Source organism: Talpa occidentalis, unplaced genomic scaffold (genome assembly GCF_014898055.3).
Source record: "Talpa occidentalis isolate TD23 unplaced genomic scaffold, MPIMG_talOcc4v2.1 talOcc4.15, whole genome shotgun sequence".
Taxonomy (NCBI): Eukaryota; Metazoa; Chordata; class Mammalia; order Eulipotyphla; family Talpidae; genus Talpa; species Talpa occidentalis.
The window spans coordinates 70,090,077-70,110,802 of record NW_023601543.1 but is presented as its reverse complement, the minus strand read 5'-3'; the positions used below and the strand labels follow the sequence as shown (position 1 = coordinate 70,110,802).

The following is a 20,726-nucleotide window of genomic DNA, read 5'->3' as shown; positions in this document are numbered from 1 at the left end:
TTTGGTAAAACTGAACTCTGGTATGTGAGTGGAAGTTTAAATGGGTATAAGTTCATAGCTTTACTGAAAGTATTCCTTAAAGCTCTTTTCAGTGTCAAATGACTTTACTACATACTTGCTTTTCCTCTCTTTTTAAAATTAAATTGTAAGAACATATTCTGTTGCTTTTGTTTTTCCCCCACAGCATCTGATAGAGTGTTTTAACTTTAAACACCAAGTTCAACCTCTCCCCTCGAAAGTGTAATGAGTGGCTTTGTGTTGCTGTAACTTCTCGGCAGTCATCCTTGCCCATAATGATAGTTATACTTGCTTTTAGAGGTGTAGTAATTATGTATTTAGAATTTTAAGTGTTCTTGAGAGTTAACTGACAAATTCAAGGGTTCCTTTAGCAACCAATATAATTTAGTGAGTAGAGAATAGCAGTTTCTGATAAAAATACAAGTTCACCATCACAAGGTCAGAAGGGTAGACAGCAGGCAGGTAAGTGGTATTGCAGCAGAGACCAGAGAATCAAAGCGAGTACAGAGACCTACATGGGGTCCATAAGTTTTATATGTCATGTAATTTTCCCTCACTTGTCAACCCAGATGATATTATGGAGAAAAGGAAGAAGCACAGGAGTCTAAAAAGACTGATCACATATCCAAGAGCTATCAACTCATATAACAAGACTGAAAAAATTGTTTCAGAGTGAGGTCCTCTTTTACTCATTACCCAGGATGGGGGGGGGGAGATTTGAGAAGATTAATATGAAGCAAACTTTTAAAAATTGCATTTCTGTGCATCCATATCTGACCTCTAGACAAATCTATACTACGATTCCTGCATATTTATATTTCCTACTATTTGCATACTTAAGGATACAGGATAGTGTTTCTCAAAGTGTAGTTTCTAGTCTAGAAGCATCAGCATCATCAGGAAAATGCATGTTAACATGCTCAGTTTATTCCACCCACATTAAAGTTTGAGAAGCATATTTCTGTATAGTATATACTAGAATAGCGAATGGATGTTAACCAGAGAATTTAATTCACTCGCATACTTATAGATAGAACATTTCTTTGTAAATAACACAGCTTTATGAATGAACAGCTTCAAGGATACTTATTTATGAGAGAGACTAGTAAGAAATGTGACTGTGTATTTTTAAAAAAGTCATGATTAGAAAAATGGTACTATTTGAGCATTGTAAATTGCAGGTACACAGAATTTGTGAATGTATATGAAATCCTACCTGCTATTTTGTGCCAACTCCCACTGTCACCAAGGGTGGTAACTTACAAGTTCAAACCCTTTTTTATTTAACAACCAATATTTCTACACTGTTTTCTGTCTGCCAATCAAAACCACCCTTTGGGTAAGGTAGTGGATAAAACAGTCGTACGTGCACACACTTAAACAGAAGTTATTTGAAAATTATTCAAAGAGTTCTTATCTTTCTCTTCTACACATACTCAGAAAAGTATCATATACACTTGCAGGGCAGAGTATCTTCCTGAGAGATATTAAAAAAAAAATAGTAACACTGCTTACAATGTTCTCACATAACTTCCTCCAAAGTGTCATCACCTGAACTTGCCTTTCACAGAGAAGAAGATTGCTATGTGAAATATTAAAATTGTAGTAGAGTAGAAGCATGGTTTCAAGGAAGCATATGAAAGATTTTGGGTAATAAAATAACTTTCAGTGCACATTTGGACCAATAAAATGATCAAAGAAAGGACAATTCTGCTTTTGGAGAAGATGGTATAATACTGGTAAATGGAAAAATTAAAGTGGGGACACTTTAATTTCTCTTGGTTTGTTTCTTGTATGTCAAGAGGGGTGATGTTCTCACTGTGGAGACTAAAACAAATAGCAAAGAGAGGGAACTGGTGACCAAGATGGGTAAAAAGATTAGGAAGTCCCCAACTACTCAGAATTAACTCTCTTGATCTAGATAAATGACATCTCAGGACATTAATAGAGTCAATAAGCAAGCCAAATGGTAAAGCACTCTGGGAGGGTCCAGAAGATGGGGAAGGTTCAGTTTCAATTTTCAGAAGGAAAAATAATGTGTGGGAATAAACTAGTTATTTCAGACTTGGCTAGAAAATCCCATGCAGGTAGAAGCCTGCTTTCTTCAATAAACAAAGTACTTGGGGGAAAGCAAATATTGTTTCAAAAAGAAAAATGATGTAAAAAATAAAATAAGTAAAATAAATAAACAAAAAACGAAGTACTTGGGAATAGTAGGCATCAGTTGCCACAGACACTTTGAAAAGACAAACCTGACATAGCTACGGCATCTTGTTGGATAAGAAGAAGGAAGCCAATATTTACATAGGTGTTCCAGATAAAAAAAATAAATCTCATCTTTTAATTTGTCAGCACATTGGGTTTTTGTACAGGATTGTTTGCTCAGAAGGGCAAAGACCATTCTTTTGCAATTCTAAGGTTTGTTTTAATACTTTCGGGTTATAACCTTAGGACTAGAATCTATTTGTCATTAGAAACATTCATTAAACTCTTTGTTGTTTAAAAAAAAAAAAAGACATGTTTTTACTTCAAGCTGTAAAATGTATGTCTCACTAAGAAAAAGACCAATAACCTAACAGGAAAAAAATGGCAAATAATCTAATAAACAGTGCACAGAAAAGGAAATAGAAAGAATGTGAAACACATGAAAAAATTATATTCAAAAAAATAAGTAAATGATTCATACTCAAAAGAGAAAGCAAATTAAAATCTCCATGAGGTATCATTTTTGTCCTGCTTAGCAAAGGTTTAAAAGTTGATGATACCTTAAGTTGGAAAAGATCTGGAGACAAGAACCCCTTCTCAATACTGATGGGAGAACTGTAGGAAGAACGATTTGGCAATATTTACTAAAATAAGAATTGCCATTTTGACCCAGGCATTTAACTTCTAGGAGCTCATCCTATGGATATACTTGTAATGTGTGAAAATGTGAACTATCATGGACATAAAGTTACATACTCTCTTATGGTGGCAGTAGCAAAGCTTGAAAACAACCTAAGTGTTCATTAATTGGAATGCTGGTTAAATGAAATATGGTACATCCTTAGAAAACCATAGTTCGCAACAACAGACAAATGAGCATGCTATTAAAATGCTAATATGGAAAACAATTGTCAATATATATCATTAAGAGGAAAAGAACACTGTGCAGAAAGAGTGTTCATAGTATTCTACCAACCGATTTTTTTTTTTTAAGAGACAGGGAAAGAATGCATACAAAAATGCACACACTCACATCCTACCCTTGCAAGGCTATGCGAGAAACGGATAACTTTGGGATCCTGTGGGAAGAGAACCTGGATGGCTGAAAGATGGAATGCGGGGGGATTTAATCCCCTCTTATGCTTATACATTTTATTTTTTTATAGTCACATACATTAGCTTTTTATTGAAGATTAATCATACATCAGCAAGGTCTACAATCTGAATTCTCACTGCTACTTGCACACAACATCAGGAAGATTTTGCTCTTTCACCTTATTTTCCTTGGTACCAGACAAATAATTTGTGTGTCTACTGAGTTAAGACTATAGAAGAGGGGCCTCCCTGGTGGTGCAAGGTGTTGAGTGTCAGCACTATGAAGCTATCCGTAGCCACTGTACCATGAGTTCGATTCCCGGCCAGGGAGGTGACGCACATGGCGCAGCAGACCTCTCCTGTCTCGCCCACTGCTCCCCTCAGCAGTGTATTTCAGCCAATCTGCCTGTTCTGTTCCCCACTCTGTGGTGAATCTTCTCACCTCCCGCACCTCTGGCCTGCACCCCAGGTCTTGTATGCATACATAAATCCTTTTTTTTTGAAAATTTTTTTTATTTTTATGCTTATCCATTTTATACCACAACAGTGTACTATCTTTTCAACAAAAAAACGTGGTTTACACTTTGAAAGTTGGAAAAATGGATTCATTCACAACTTTGTGATAATTAACTCAGAATGACCTTACTGACAAAGTACTAATTAATACTTTGTATGAAAGGACTGTGTAGATTCTCTTCAAATTTGAAACAAAAATAAAAATGGTATCTAAATGAAAACAGTGTCATCAAACAATGCTTACCCACACCACAGGCAATACAGTGTGATCATTTGTATTATATTGTACTGTACTCTACCACATCTTCTTCTATTTCATTTTATAATTACAGTGATTTTGTCACACACCAATGGCCACCAGCAACAACCTGAAAAACAGTCCTTTAAATTATCTCCTTCCCTTCATCCCTGTTTCTAAAGTCCTCACCCAGGAGCATGTTGCTCATCAACTACCTCAATAATCTCCCAATTTTGGTTCTAGCTCTTCAAATGTAGGACTTTGCCGGTCATGTCTCTTGAATGACCCCCCTGCCCCGACACACTGGTCAAAGCTAATGTCTCCTGCAAGTGGCATGAATTCTTACCGAAACAGGCTATACTCAACATCACTGAATTTATTTTTCTTCCCACACTTAATGCCATTAACCATGCCCATATCTTGGCTATTGATGCCTCTTCTTTCTGGAACCTGTATCCTTTCCCTCACATCTATTTTACTTGCTCAATTCTGCCTCACCTTTTAAAGATGCAGTTTAGGCACTGTAGCTTCCAGAAGGCTGTCTTGAGACTAGTGCTTCCTAAACTTTAGTCAGTAAAGGCATCTTCTGGAGGGTTGTTTAAACACAGATTGTATCACTTCACTCCCATTATTCTGACTCAGAAGTTGCATGGAAAGGTTCAAGGACTGGCATTTCTAACAAGATTCTAGGTGAAGCTGCTGCAGGTGGTCAAACAGTCTCCTGGCTGGGTATCATTCTGTTAGGCTATCACAGCATCCTATAAATGTACTCACTACTTTGCATTGTAAATGCTTCTGCATTGATTGCATTTTGTACACTAAGGAATATTTATATATCAACTTACCTCTAAGCAAATTGAGAATGAGGGCCACTTTAAGATAGTAGGACATTGTAGTTAATCAATAAATGGTTTGTTAGCTGAACAGAAATTTCATTAGCTTACCCTCATGTCTTCCTCTGCCTAGAGAGCTTGATTGGGAATACATGCAAATAAGGTTAATGTGCTTTTCAGCAATACACTTGATAAAGTCTCCAAATGAATGCTTGTGAACAAAATGGAATAATATGAACTGAGTAGTAAATAAAGCAATTAGAGGTTGGTAAGTCATTGAACAAATAGAGCCAAAGGAAAGATGGTTAAACTGAAGTCAACATAGAGGAAGTTTCCAGAAATGTACTGTAGGGCTCTATCTTATGATTCAGTACAGTTGACAATTATTTTGCAACAGATCAATTTATTGAAGGCAGGCATATCAATTATGAAATTGAAAAGAAACTAAGAGATTGCAATACACCGTATGATAGAATCCTCTCCATGTCTACTAGCAACTGAATTGATGGGTTAACACATTTATTAAGGTTTCGATTTCAGTAAACTGAAGTTAAGAGCAGGTTAAATTTCTTGCAGGACAGAATGAGAGGGAGAATTGTAGAGGGGGGCAGAACAATCAGAACTGAGCAGGGGAGGTCCTGGGTGAAAATATAGAACCTGACATCATCACAGATGTGTCAGAAACCAGACACAGAGCCGCCTGCTAGTTTCAGATGCTGCCTCTCCATGGCAGTGGGTTTCTTATGTGTTCTCTGGTTTGGTCAGGACTCCATCAGGAAAGCTTAAGGGACTTCACTGGATAAGCCTGAGCAGGGCTGGGGAAGGGGCTGGCAGTCCTGAATTGAATTCCAAAATAATAATAATAAAAATAATAATAATAATAGACTGCGTCACAAGGGCAGGATGGAAGAGATGGTAACTAGAAGTTGTATGTGTGAAAATGATTTTTGATGCCAGTAAGTTCAGCACGAGTCACCAGGAGAAGATAAGCACTGCTGGAGTAAAGGCCTGTGCTGTGGTTAAGGCAGCCACTGAAGTGACAGAAAATTGGTAGCGTTTGGGCAGCTTAACAAGTATTCAGTCAGGGATTGAGTCACCACTTCTCCCTCACAAAATGCTCATCTCTCCCAGAGTGGCAACCTTCAGGCTGAAGTGTGCCCTTTGAGGTACCCAATGACTTTCCTGGTGATAAGTGGGGATACAGGGTATTCATGGAATCACTTTCTAGATTCTCAGTTTCTACTACACATTTTCCTGGTTTTGTTCCTGCTGTACACATGCCATTCCAATTGTTGTTCCCACTTTGTGGTTGATGCTAATCCTTCTCCAACTTTACAAAATAAAATCATGTCTCCCTAAGCCTATTCCAATGGTGCAGTGGTATCAAAGGCACATTTATGCCAAACTGAAGTATAATGCAACATATTAATGAGTAAAATCCTTCTTTAATCAAGGTATCAAAAGACACATCCCCATCCATCTCATTAATAGATTCATTTCCAATAAAAACCTACTGAGTATGTTTAATACTTATTTACAAAAAAATATATATTTAAGTAATTCAGTTGTTATTGGATATATTTTTTATTAATAATTGTAGATATATTTCAATATAAAGAATTTAACAAATACTTAGAATCCTATAGTCACAGGAAATTGTCTTTAATAATTCAATTTAAATCCACAAAGATGTATTTATCATACAGCATTATGATAGAGTACTTAATAAAAGGCTTTATAACATAAATATATATTATATGATGATACAATGCTTTGGGAGAGTGAAATGGAGATGTGATTTCAAGAAGAAAGAGGGATGATATGAAACTTCTATTTATTAAAGATGAGTTTTTTCCCTGTATTTATTGTAAGTAGATGATGGTAGATATATTGCTATGGTATTTGGATTCCACTGAATACATTTTAAATGTTAATATTTACAATATTCCAGGGGAGAAAATAGATGTCATCTTTAAAACGTGCAAGAAGATACTCCCTTTTCTATGTTATTTTTCGAGTCGTCTAAGCAGAAGTGTCTGAGATTCACTGTAATAGAAGTTCCTTTGGCGCTCTCTCTAGCTAAGCAGGGGACTAGGAGCAAAAGCTCTCCACTCCTCTCCCTCATGAGGAAGGAACAGTAAAAGTCACACCAGTTTCCTTTTGGCCAAGGAAGTGTTAGACCAATTTGAATTCATTGTTCCAGGAATTCTCAATTCACGAATCTCTTCTCAAATTTATTATCTTCTTCAGGGCTTCCCTGGTGGCGCAAGGGGTTAAGAAGCAACCTATGAAGCTGTCCACAGCCACTGCAGCACGAGTTCCATCCTCGGCCAGGGAGCGACCCACATGGCACAGCAGACCTCTCCTGACTTGCCCACTGCTCCCCTCAGCAGTGTATTTCATTCGCTTTGCCTGTTCTGTTCCCCACTCTGTCTCTGGTGGATCCTCCCACCCCCCACGCCTCTGGCCTGTGCCCCAGTTCTTGTATGCATAAATAAATAAATCTTCAAAAAAATTATTACCTTCTTCTTGATAGGACATTTGGTTTGCTAAAAACGAAAATCTTATGACTCTCTGCTTTCTTTTTTTGGAGTGGTTTTCTGGAAGCAACTTGCTGCTTTCTTTTGAAAGAGGGATCATTTGCAAGCCTAGTTTTTCTTCTTAGGGGCTCTTCTCAAAATTCTAGCTACAAAAGGAAGGATTCCATTCACTGTCTTTTATTGCCTTAGGAAAATGTGTTTCCACCTGATTTTTACCTTAATCCCATGGAGTCTAGGGAACATTGAGCTGATATGCCATTTTTAATGAAGAAGAAAGTCAGATTAAGAAGGAAAAATAAGTTAATGCCATAAAGCCAGTAGGTGTCAGAGCTGGGATTTAAACTTGGGTGTTTTCCCTCTCCCCAACCTCTATTGTTATGGGAAGTGCTTTCACTGAGTCTTTGGGGGTATAGTAAGGGCAGGCATTTGATTCTGAGGATTCTAAGTACACTTTTGAGACTGAGCTAGAGGAAAGGCTTCTCTGCTTAAAAGATATAATTGGTTTAGAACAAGGAAAATTCCATTTGATTGAACTTCAGTTCTTTGGTGTCTTAGAGTCCTCTTTCTCCATAGAAATCTCATTTGTATAGGTGACCTTTGGAGTGTCTTTCTTTGTTGTTTTTACTTTGGTTTCTTCCTTACCCTGGGAAATCTCACTCTTTTTATTCTTCTCTGAAGACCACTGCTGTTGAGCTGTCTGTTTCCCTTCTTGCTGGTATTTTACTAAAAGAATTAGGAATTTCAGCGGTCTCATTGGGAGACCTAATATCTCCCCTTACTGGCTGTCATCTAAGAGCTCTCACTTCCCATCACGTCTGCTATTCTGTCCTCCTTTTCCTCCAACCATGGCTGATTTAAGGAAGTCAAAGGAAATTCCATATAGCCCCTTTTCATACCTTTATCTCCTTCCTCCCTCTGTCCACGCTTGCCAGACTTCTCTCCCATCCCACTCTAGAACCTCAACTCCCAACGCTCACTTAAGCTTTATGTTCCCTGCCCCCATAAGAGGTTCTGAAGGGACATAGGAACCCCAAAAGTAACCATCTGGAGCTGAAAATGCTATTTGGGAAAAACTGGATTATTTCATATACTCAGATGGTATTTGGAGATACCCAGAATGTCCCTTGGTGTGGCCTCAGCCACTTACCCAATTTTAGACCACAAAATCCATAATATTCCATGTTAGGTCCAAAGAAATTCTTAAAGATCTTCTTCACAAATATTGCTGGGAAGTTTTCCTTCACATACTGTGCATGTAACTTCAATATATGTTCATAAATTTTGCTAATCCATTACAAAATGCTAGTATATGACAGCTCACCTCATCTACTTACTAGTTTTCTCTGTAACGTAAAAGCTACTAATGGTTAAAAACCTTAATGAATATATATATTATACATATATATGCATATTTATAAATGAAACTTCTAGAAACAATAAGGTTAAAACTACAACTTCACACGTAATATGTGCCAGTTATATAGCATGTATTTTTGTTTGGCAATAAAAGAATTTTGTCCTAAGGAAGAAGGAATAAGAGGAAAGTATAGGAAAAATCAGAATGTGCATAGAAAGGTTTTAGAAAAGGAAATTTTCATTGTGTGGTCAAAGCTGACTATGATTAGACAGGTTTAATTACAAGATTTTGCAGAAGGAGTTAGTATCAGTAGTGTACCAAATGCAAAACCAGAACTTCTATTTGATAAAATGACTATTTTCTTGGCTTATTGGTCTGTTCTTAATAAGCAATTATAAATGGATTTTCTTTACCTTTTGAGTAATCTATTCTGGCAATAATGATTCTGTGTCTTAACAGAATAATATCCTGTGATTTTATCATGTTCTTGATTATTTAAGACAACTAAATAATCTCACTTTTGAAGAGGCAAAGTCTTACTGCCATGTTACTTACCTATATTTATTCTTGAAAATTTTATCATCCCTTTGGTTAAATAGGTAGTAAAACACAATCAGTGACTTCAATCCCCATTCAGTCAAGAGTCCAAACCTTTTCACATCTTCCATGCCCTATTCCAAAAAATAACTATGCCGATGGAGTCTAACCAAAGCCTCTCTGATGTCTGTGCCTTCACCTAAAACGTTCATATTGCTATCCTCATTCCACCATCTAAAGATGCTTCTGGTCCAACATTTCTGAATCTTTACAATGAGCTAAGGTATGGACTCAGAAACTGGGTTTGTAGTCTGGTCCAACCATTAATCTTTGCTTTTCTTCTTATTTCCCAAGAAAATTCCCCTCATTAAATACCAATGGTTAACACCACCCAGCAAATATCCTCTACTACTAAGACTTTTTTTTTTTTTTTTTTTTTTTTTTTTTTTTTTTTTGTGGGACCCTTGCCGGCGGCCAGGGATCGAACTGGCACTACAGAGGCTGCAGGCAGCCTTGCAGCCCAGTGCTCAACCGCTGCTCCACCAGGGGAGGCCCTCTACTACTAAGTCTTAAGAGTCAATTCAACTAGTTCTTCAACAATAGAAAGCTTCTAAAATTAACTCCACGGGCTAGATTTCCTAAGTTGTTCAATGGAAAACTTGGCTTCCTTTGAACAAATGAGGAGACCTACAAAGATAGTCTGGGCATTCTTCTTAGCTTGGTAAAGCTGAAACAGCTTTCTTCCTAATTATACACCTATCTTCTCTTTTCTTAGCACATTTACTTTAGAGCATTTTCCATTGTACATTCTTTCGCTGACCCTTTGAGATATAAATCTATAATCCTGTAATTATTTTGTCTCAAGGACTTGGGGTCATTCCTTTGAAATGCAAAAATCATGCAGGACAGCACCCTGTCTCCCAGACTCTGTGCAAGGACAGTGCCTTATCTTGAATAAGTAGAAACTGGCCAACACAGATGGCCTCATTGCACTGACCAGCTTCCCCCCTAATATCCTCTAGTACTTTTCCACTAGCTCATCCCTATATGACCAACCTTGCTTGTCTTTTGCATCAAGAGTTGTTTTCACACTCTTTCTCATATTGCAATAGACTTGAATAAAATTATGGCAGCACTATTTACAATAGCTAAGCTTTGGAAACAAACCAAATGCCCAAAAATAGATGACTGGATCAAGAAGATGTGGTACATATACACAATGGAATATTACTCAGCATTCAAGAAAGATAAACACATGCCATTTGTAGCAACATGGATGGCGCTGGAAGGGATCATGCTCAGCGAAATAAGCCAGGAAGATAAAGAAAAATACCGGATGGTCTCACTCATAGCAGGAATCTAGAAAACTTAAATAAGGGACCAGGAAAAAGAATAACTATAAGAAAGAAAATATCAAAATCAACAAACAACTATTAACCAGAGACACTCTATGGGGGGTGGCGGGCGGGGAAAGGAGGGGTTGGGGTCAAATTAAGGGGGTTGCAATTGTATGGGAAACATAAAAATAAAATTAAATAAAAAAAAAATTCCTTGCACGTTAAGGTGTCTGGTGCAATTTTTCTCTGACAACACTTAATTATGTGAACACATGCAGAAAATGATTGAGGTGTTCAGTTACTTGATTGTTCAGTTACAACAATTTTGTCCTTCGGTAGTTTTCAGTGTGGACTTTACATTATGGGCAATTATGATGAGGTTTCTTATGTGGTGAGGGAGAGTCAACAGAGCAGTGGGTTACATTTATTTATAGACCACAAAAGGAAAGTCATTCTTGAGGGGAGTAGAATGTCCTTTTTAGCATCAAAATGAAAGTATTCCAGTCAGCAAGACTTAACATAAATTATGTTTCCTCCTCTACCTAATATTTTAATAAAAAGTTAGGAAAGCAGTAGTTAGGCAGTTTTATGTCAGATAGTGTACCTCCAGCTCATTATTGAAAGCTTTCATTAAAGATTTAAAACATAAGACCCTTTATAGAAATGTGAACTGGTCCCTGTTTCTTAGCATTCAATTATCATTTCTGAAATCTGAAATCAACATATTTTACGTCTAAATTGAGAGTACATTTGAAAATCAAAATTCAAAGGCATGCCTTCTCGTGGGCTGACTGATGGGAAAGGACTGTGATTACGCCTAATTTTCACCCTCTACATCACAATCTCATTGATTATGTTTCTCAGCTTGCTAAGGGTTCTGTGAGGTGATTTTCAAGATGAATATTGCTATTTGCAGGATTTCCTGAATAGGAATATTTCGGGAGTAAATTGCACAAACCAAGTGATGTGCAGTCAATTTTCACTCCAGCATAAACAATGTATTAGAACAGAGCCCTCAAGGCTTTTTTTATTTGGGTTTCATTACACAGGTAGTTGCATTTCATCAATAAGCATGAAGTGCCAAGCAGGCAAAACTGAGGCTTATGGAGGGTATTACCTATTTTTCAAACAGGTGCTCAGTTTGACTAGAGAAAACAAATGATCTGAATGGCAAGGCTTTAGGCCCTTAGTTTCTTTCTTTCTTTTTTTTTTATTGTGATAACATTGGTTCACAACACTGTATGATTTATAGGTACAGGATTACACCTCTTCAGATGTTATGTTAAACCCCACAAGGCCCTTAATTTCAATGGCAGCTATGGTCAGACAAAGAGAATTTCTTTACATTTAGGAAATGGAGCCATTTATTTATTTATTTGTTTGTTTATTTGTTTGTTTATTTTTAAAGATTTATTTATTATTTATACAAGCACTGGGTACAGTCAGAAGCGCGGGAGGGTGAGAGAATTCACCAGAGCCAGAGCAGGGAACAGAGCAGGCAGACTGACGAAGTACACTGCTGAGGGGAGCAGTGGGTGGCAGGAGAGGTCTGCGCGCCATGTGGGACCCTCGCCTGGTGGCCGGGGATAGAACCTGTGTTGCAGAGGCTGCGCGCAGCTTCGCAACCCATTGCTCAACTGCTGCATCACCGGAGAGGCCCCAGAAATGGAGCCATTTATGCATCTACTGTCTCAGTATTAACTCATTTCTGAGATTTTTAAAAAGGTGTTCTTCAATCTGTGTTAAATAATGGACATATTCTCAAAACTCTTTAACAAACTTTTGGTTTTTAGGAGTTTAAATTTAAGCAAAAGCAAAATCCATCCTCTCATCTTCCTCTAACAGAAAAAATAGTTTAATATCTTTAAGCAGAGGTCTATAGCAGAATATAGAGGCTAAAATCACATGTCTTATAGAGGAACTCTGTGCAATCTGAATAAATCACTTGTAAGACAGTGAATATAGATAGAAACTAGACATAGGTGATAAAAAACTAGGTAAGTCAGTAAATTATTCAAATAGGTCACGATTTCCTGATTACAAGCTAGGGATCTGAGAATTGGGGGGAGAATTCCTCAAGTCATTATATATACACTTTTATGATTTTTTTTTTTTTTTGCCTTGGATACAGCCACGACCAGAAGAAAAAGACTAAATGAATATTTTTGAAATCTGCACGCCAAAGATGAAAAACTCAGAATATGCACAGAGGACAGCAGCCAAGGAGTCTGACTGCCAGGGGAAAAAGCAGCTGCCTCTCCCTTCAGTGATTTCATCCAAGCTGCAGGAGGTAAATATCATGAGTCTCTGAAAGTCCTCGCAGCAGTGAGAGTTGTGACTTGTAGCTTTGATAAAGGAAACGAATTAACACAGCGAAGAGTGGCTTTCACTTCAAACTACAGGGGCTAATTTGGCAAGGAGCTATGGGCCATGGACAAACGAAGGCCAACGCAAGTTTGCAATATCTGAGAACCACTCTGGGGGTACCAACTGGGGAGCGGAAGTCACTTTGCTTGAGTAAACAGACATGGATAAGAGTATTTTCTTATTTTTTTTCTTCAGTATAGTCCACAAATTGAGATAGCTAACATTGAATCTATTTTTCCATTATTTTAATGAAAAAGCCCAATTTAATGAAAGACTACATTGAAAAGTAAAGGGATATACACTTTTTGAAAATCTATGAGTTACAAAAAGCTATGTATGATAGGAACAAAAAGGTGATGGCCTTTCTTCTTCGCAATACTACATCAATAATTATTTGAAAATATAGTAGATTCAAAATAATTAAGAATTCAGCTAGGGTATTCTTTATTGGACCATACAGTTGTAATTTCTTCATTGAGACTATTTATTGAGTGATGAAAAAAATCAGTATTGATGAGATGCAGTTGCAGTGGAAAATGGGCCCTAGTAAAATACCTCTGAGGAAGTTATGTTCTAGTTAGGTAGAAAAAATGAAACTGGAGAATTCCCAGTACTGATGCTTTCCCACAATTATGATATGCTTTGGTTTCACCCAGTCTTGTTCCTGTGATTGTGTCTGACCCCAACACAAGTGCCTCAGAAGCCACTCCTTGGTGTGAAGCCCTCTACTATGCCATTGTGGTGTAGCTATCTGTGAAGTTATCTGTCCTGCATACTTCCCTACAGTTAATTAAGTTTGTTGTCTGCAGTCTATTGTGAACTAAGTTTAATAATCAGACTGAACCCAAGACCATCCCACTGTTTGAGCAGTCACAGCTTTGCACTCGTGAAATGATGTCTGCCTGCTCTTGGGGTGAAGCTATCAGAATGGTAGATATAATTGTCAGGAAGAAGTAAGATTAAAGTAGTGGCATGTACTTTTCCAATATAAGGCACTTATCACACCTTTCTTTCTTTCTCCTTGTCCTTTCTCAAGTCTATTTTTCTGAAACTCTCTCTCAAGAAGATCCTGGCACTCCCATTAAACCTGCCCTCTCTTCTAGCAAAACAGCAAGTAGATGGAGATAAAAAATGTCATGTGGTTATAATTCTGGAAAGTAAATATATCAAGCAATTTGGGTAAATGAATTAAAAGCAAAACTACTCAAAGATTTTACTTATTTAGTCTGAAATCATCCATCATTACATTAATTAATAGGCTATGCTTCCAAATGATTTGGTCTATTTGATTGGTTAGTTCATGTTTTTCACCCATAGGAGAGGCAAAATAGGGCATGATATTGTGACAAGTCCTTAGAATAGGCTCTAGGGAGGTGGAGAATATAGGAACAATCAATGTCTACAAGGACATTAAAAGGAGGAAATGACAGCGTCCAAGTGGCATTTTTGTCTGGGTCCTTACCTGTAGCATCTCATTACCATTTGGGTTGCCTTATTGCCATCTTTATTCATTGTTTAAAAAACACTAACAAGTAACTACCATGCACTGGGCTCTGGGATGAGGAAATTGAGAAGGAGATAAATAAGAAGATGCCCTCTGCATTCAAGGAACAGTGTCAGAAGGCATTCTGGTATGTCAGATTTAGGGGTAAATCAATGCACAATGACCACAGGAGATGCATTCAGATGCTTACAGGAAAACCTAAATTTACTTGGGCTATGCAAGAAAGTTTGAAAGAGGCAGTGACGTTGAATTCAGTTCTGAAGGATGGAGGGAATTTTGCCGTATCAAAAAAAGGGAAATAATTTATTCAGAGAATAGAGATTAAGAACACAGACATGGCAAGAAACAACATGCATATAAAGATACCATATAACTTGTTGGGAATGGAGTATTAGAGGAGGTTGTTGATAGACTAAAAGGATGGAAAGGTAAACTAGAGTCAGTCTGAGAGGGTTTTATTTTCTCTACTAAAGAACTGACATTTCAGTCTTACCCAAAGCAATATAAATGTTCAATACAATTGCTACCAAATTTCCAATAGCTTTCTGTAAGTTAATAGAGGAAACATTACTGAAGTTTGTATGGAACCACAAAAGACCCTTTATAGACAAAGCAATTCTGACTACAAGAAGAGAAATGGAGGTATTACACTACCAGTCTTCAAATTACACTACAAAGAAATGGTGGTCAAAACAGTATGGTATTAGAATAAAAACAGACACACGGACCATTGGATTAGAATTCAGAGTCCAGCAATAAACCCACACCTATACGGACAGTTAATTTACAATTAAAGAGCCAAGACCATACAATGGAGAAAGGAGAGTCTCCTTAACAAATGTTGTTGGTAAAACTGAACAGCCACATACAAAAAATGAAACTGGAGCACTATTTCATATCATACACAAAAGTTAATTCAAACTGTATCACAGATTGGGATGTAAAACTGATAAAATACATAGAAGAAAACACACGCAAAATGATAATCTGTGACATCTGCTTCAGAGATGTCTTTGGGGACTCTACTGTAAAAGCAAGGGAAACAAAAGCAAAAATAAACAAATTGGCCTACATCAAATTAAAACAAGTCTGCACAGCAAAAGAAATTATTAACACAAAAAGACACCCTACCAAAGGAGAGAAAATTTTTGCACATCATATACATAAACAAAGGACTAGTATGCACTTCTTGTTAATTGCAGCTCTATTTACAGCAGCCAAGCTGGGGGGGGGGGAACAAAAAAACTAAGTCTCTAATGACAGATGAGTGGACTAGGAAGATGTGTTATATATACACAATAGAATACTCAGCTATCTATAAAAAAGGACGGAAACATGTGTTTACAACAAGACTGATACCAGAAGGGAAGGGTGGGGGAAGGTTGGAACAAAGGGGTGAGGGAATCCCATGGACTATGGTGGAGGATTCCTGGGGATTTGGAGGAGGGCATGGTGTGATAACATGCATTTGTAGAGGTATGCACTGATACCCCTAAAACTTATACAGTGATGTAACCCAACATTACCCAAATAAGCATAATTTGAAAAAAAAATATAACCTATACTTTACTTTGTAGGCACCTAATCTCCTAAACAGCTTTGAATTTGGATAAGGAGTCTACAAATATGTATTAAGTTCAGTTAAAGTAACAATTGAAAATGGATCACAGAAACAGATATGATGAAGACATTCTAGTGATATGTTTAGTGAATACATGGTTGCTAACAAATGCTAAGAGGAAAATACAGTCAAATAATACTAATACTCATAATAAACATTATAATAACAATGAAGGTAGTGACAGTGAGTGAGAAACTTAGTTCAGTGATATTGCCATTCTTTCGGAAAACAATATTTAAAAGAAAATGTCCTTACCTTAATGTCAAATGGTCCGGTTTGATTTGGTTGATTATAAATTTCCAATTGATTCCGAATAGGAAAGAGCCACAGAAGCAGATGATTTACTTGTTCTTCAAGCTGCCCAAGCTCTTTTATGTGAGCCTCAAGCTTTCCTTGTTTCTCAGGTAAGTCTCTAGAAACCTGCAGGGGAAAAATCATAAAAGATTTTCATGGCTCAAACGAAAAAAGGAAAAAGTTGTGAGATGTCATTGCCATGAATTGATTTGGCATATTAATAGCATAATGTTGATTACTTATATATGCTTCATGTTAGGATTTAATGAACATATTACAAATCATTCAATACTAGTTATTCCCAATAAGTCCATGTTTTAAAGACACTATTTTTTTTTTTTGAAATTCATAACACACTTCCATTCAAATGGAAGCCCAACTCCAACCACTGAAAGTTAAGGAACGCATTCTTCACTTAACCACTCACTTACTAAACATAATGGTGTGGCAAATTTTATATACCAGACACCCTGCATTTATACTTGTTTCTAACTTTCTTTTATGTTAAGGAAGATCATACAAGGAAATCCTTTTGTGTTCAAGAAAAATTGGCGAGGTAAGCAGTTTTATGAGCTACAGTTTCCAAGCCCTGTGATAATAAAGTAAAACAGAATCAGGTCACTGGAATGAAAAGTAAAAAGAACACTTGGGTTAGAACTGAGACTATACCAGAATGATTATTGGTTCTTTTAAGACTTCAAAATTGTGTTTGGAAGTTTCACATTTATTGACTTCTTTAATCTACCCAACAACCCTACGGCACCTGGAACTCATGGCATGGTTGATCATTTTAACAATAATTGGTTTTGCCCTTGGTTCTTTCTGCCTCCTATTCTATCTTCCACTACAACTATCCTGTTATTCTCTACACTTTCAACTTGGAAACTTTCAAACTATATTTAAGGAACACTGTATTTTTTAATTGGGCCTATTTGGGCCCAAGAGTTGTGGGGTTAAAAAGTGATACATAAATGGATGAAATAATTAATTCACAGAGGAAGGAATTTTACATGAACTCTTGTTACATGTAACTATACAACATGCATGTTGAAATGTATTGTAAATCCATTTATACATATTGTGTAAAGTGCATGTGAATGCATACATAAAGGGCTGACATCCAGTCTTGGCTGATGCAGGCGAGTCCAGGACTAACCTTAGGCTCTCCCAGCAATACTTCCTTGGAAAACTAACTTTAAGATGAATGGGATATGTTGAACCTCCCTATTTTGTCATATGAAACTAAGTGGATTGGGGAAGTTGTGAGTTGACGTACAGACCCTGGGTCTACCTGACTTAAATTAGTATAAAAATTGAGGAGAAATAGAAAGGTAACTTGGATTTAAAGTGTCCAGCATAAATCTTGTTATTTATCATTGTTTAGAGGTGATATTGTTTTGCAACACTCCGTGTAATTTAGGGGTATAGATTCACACCTCCTCAATGCCTACTACCATACCTTACCCATAATCCCCCACTATAGTCCACTGGGTCCTCTACCCCTTTTATTTCTTAAACCTTGTCTTTTCTTCTTAATAGTCTTTCTTTATATGGGTGAAGAAACAAAGGAGGCAAGTGGTAAGTTAGCATGGAATATCTGTCCATGAATAATGAATCATGATTTTTTTAACTGCTTTGTCTGACTTGTACCCTACTAAATAGTAAAGTAAATAGTTATTAGAAGAAGGTCTATTGTTATTTTATGAGTTATAACTCATAGAGACATCTACTGTGCTGAACTGTGTGAGAGAGAGAGAGAGAGAGAGAGAAAGGAGGTGTGTAACAACACAAATGTAACTCCATGTGTATAATACTCTAATAATGCCATCATCTTATCTTTTCCAGCATTTATAAGGAGGTAACTAGTTTATATTTATTGGATCATTTTCTACTCACAAGTACCTATAAAAAGCATCTTACAGCTCAACTTATAGCATCCAAGAGCCTCTAGATTCTGAAGCTTCTGGAGATAATAGCCATCATATTTTCTTAAAATTAAGCTATGAACTCATTTTTATCTGATCACAAGATAGTTCACATTTCATTGAGGCTTCATACATAAGTGCAGAAATCTGTGTAACATTTAACTAAGATTGTTGGTTTTCTTCTCATCCTCCCAATCTACCCGTTCAATGGGTGCAATATTTTTCTGCAATTATTCCCAACTAAAATCTGGAATAATAAATAGCTTTTAATAAGAACTTGGGGAAATTTTCAGCTTAGTCATGACATCTGCATTAGCTATCTCCTCAAAGAGCATGTGCTTTCCACTAGCACAGTATTTACCTCACACTATTTGTTAATTACACTTACCTCCCTCACTGAGTTTTGGTTTCTAGATGAATTGGGTTCCTACATTTAACAGGCCTTCAATAAGTAACTGTGGAATGAAAGACAACTTCCAAATTCAGGATCATTTTTTTTTCCTAAGTAAACTGCAATGCATGTCCAGAGTCATCAAACACACACACACACACACAATATTTATATATATAATCCTTAAGTTAAAAAGCTCTATTAGGCAAAATATTGAGAAATTGAACTATGTAAATACAGAAACTTCTTTGTGGCAAAGGAAACTATAAGTCAAAGGAAAAATAAACTGTGAAAAATTACTTGTGACTCACTTCTCAGATAACAGACTAATTTTCCTAACACATACAAGAATTTCTGCAAATTAATAAGAAAAGGGGTAATGACCTCAAAGAAAATTGGACAAAATATAAGCATAGTTTAGAAAAAAAAAAACACACATTGATTTTTAAACACAGAAACTAAGTCTTGATTATAATGAGAGGTCTGAATATTTCATCTGTTGAGCTGATTAAAACCCACTAAAGTATGAAAACACACCACTACCAAGGTCATGGCAAATAGATTCCTATGCATATTTGTGCCCCTCTGTGGAAGAAAATTTGAAAAAGTCTATCAAATGCATGCAACTTTGAGCCAGGACTTTTACTTGTAGGGATTTATCTTGTGGATATATGCCTAGAATTAAAATCAATGCTTGGTGATGACAGCTGCAGATGGTAGATGGGGTGGGAGATCTTTCAATATATTTTTTCATTAAAAAAATATTAATGAACTACCTTTGTAAAGAATACGTTTGAAATTATAATTTAGAAAAGAAAAAAAAATGCTACCTTTTCTACTTACCACAAAATACTGGTGAGTAATTATATCTTGTTATTCAAAGTCATTAGTCAAAAGCAGACTATTTTCCTATGACAATATCACTTAATTAAGGGTAGGATGGAAATTGTAACCTTCTAACACTCACTTTTTGTACCTTTTTTTTTTAACTCTTCAAAACAGTCTTCAGAAATTGAGGGTTTCTTCTATGTAGTTCATGGAAAAGGTTAACAGATGTGACGAATTTATGATGTAGAGTAAGATTTGTCAGTTTCTATGTGTTTTAAAATAATTTACTACTTCATAGTCTTATGAAAACACAGTTTACCATAAAAATGCATTATATTTCCTAATATTCTTTGAAAGTACTATAAAACCATGCTCTTCATTTAAAATGTTCCCTGTGGTGAAAGAAAACAATTAAACACATTCAGTTCCCTTATGTGTTAATTTATTATCTAACTAAATCTTGACCTAATTTCACACAAGATTAGTTTCCTTTTCTTTCAATTTCTGAATTCTAATTTCAAATGTGTATAAGGTTTGATATTAAGATAAACAGATGTGTCTATATTAGGGGAAAAAAGACACAAATACATATCTTACTACAAAAATACTCCAGAGAAATTTAAGCACAAAAAATTAGTGAAAACAGAACTAGTCAAAAATACTGGTAAGAGGAAGCCCTTTCAAGGTAGAAAATAGTTTGATAAACTATTAAATGTATTATTTGTATTGTTCATCTAGAAATTAAGTCCAACCAGCAGAATTATAGCAACTGAAAGTATTTGCAGCATCAAAGGATAATATAAAAATGATCTTTCAATGAATGAAAAGGGATGGAGAATTTACTGCAAAATTGCTTAAAGAACATAAAAAAGAACTTGACAAAAAAAATCAAAACATGCAAACAGCCAGTGAGCAGAGAAAAGTCTAATCACTAAGTCATCAATGAAATACAAATTAAAACTGCAAATGATGCTATATCATTTGGTATATATACCATTTGGTATATACCATCTTTTGCCTGTTTAATTGACTTTTGTAAATGGTGTTTGTCAAGGTTCTGGATAAAACAACTCATAATGTTTGTTGGGGCACAGAATTTATTTGCAGATTTTTGTGACAA

General features: G+C 36.2%; 1 protein-coding gene across 1 annotated transcript in view; it reads right to left on the bottom strand.

Moving 5' to 3' along the window:
• The window catches only part of DMD (dystrophin), a 1,988,221-nt gene that overhangs the window by 680,862 nt on the left and 1,286,633 nt on the right, over nucleotides 1-20,726 (bottom strand). The window contains 1 exon segment of the mRNA XM_054695791.1: nucleotides 16,424-16,588. Within this exon segment, the coding sequence (XP_054551766.1) occupies nucleotides 16,424-16,588 (165 nt within the window).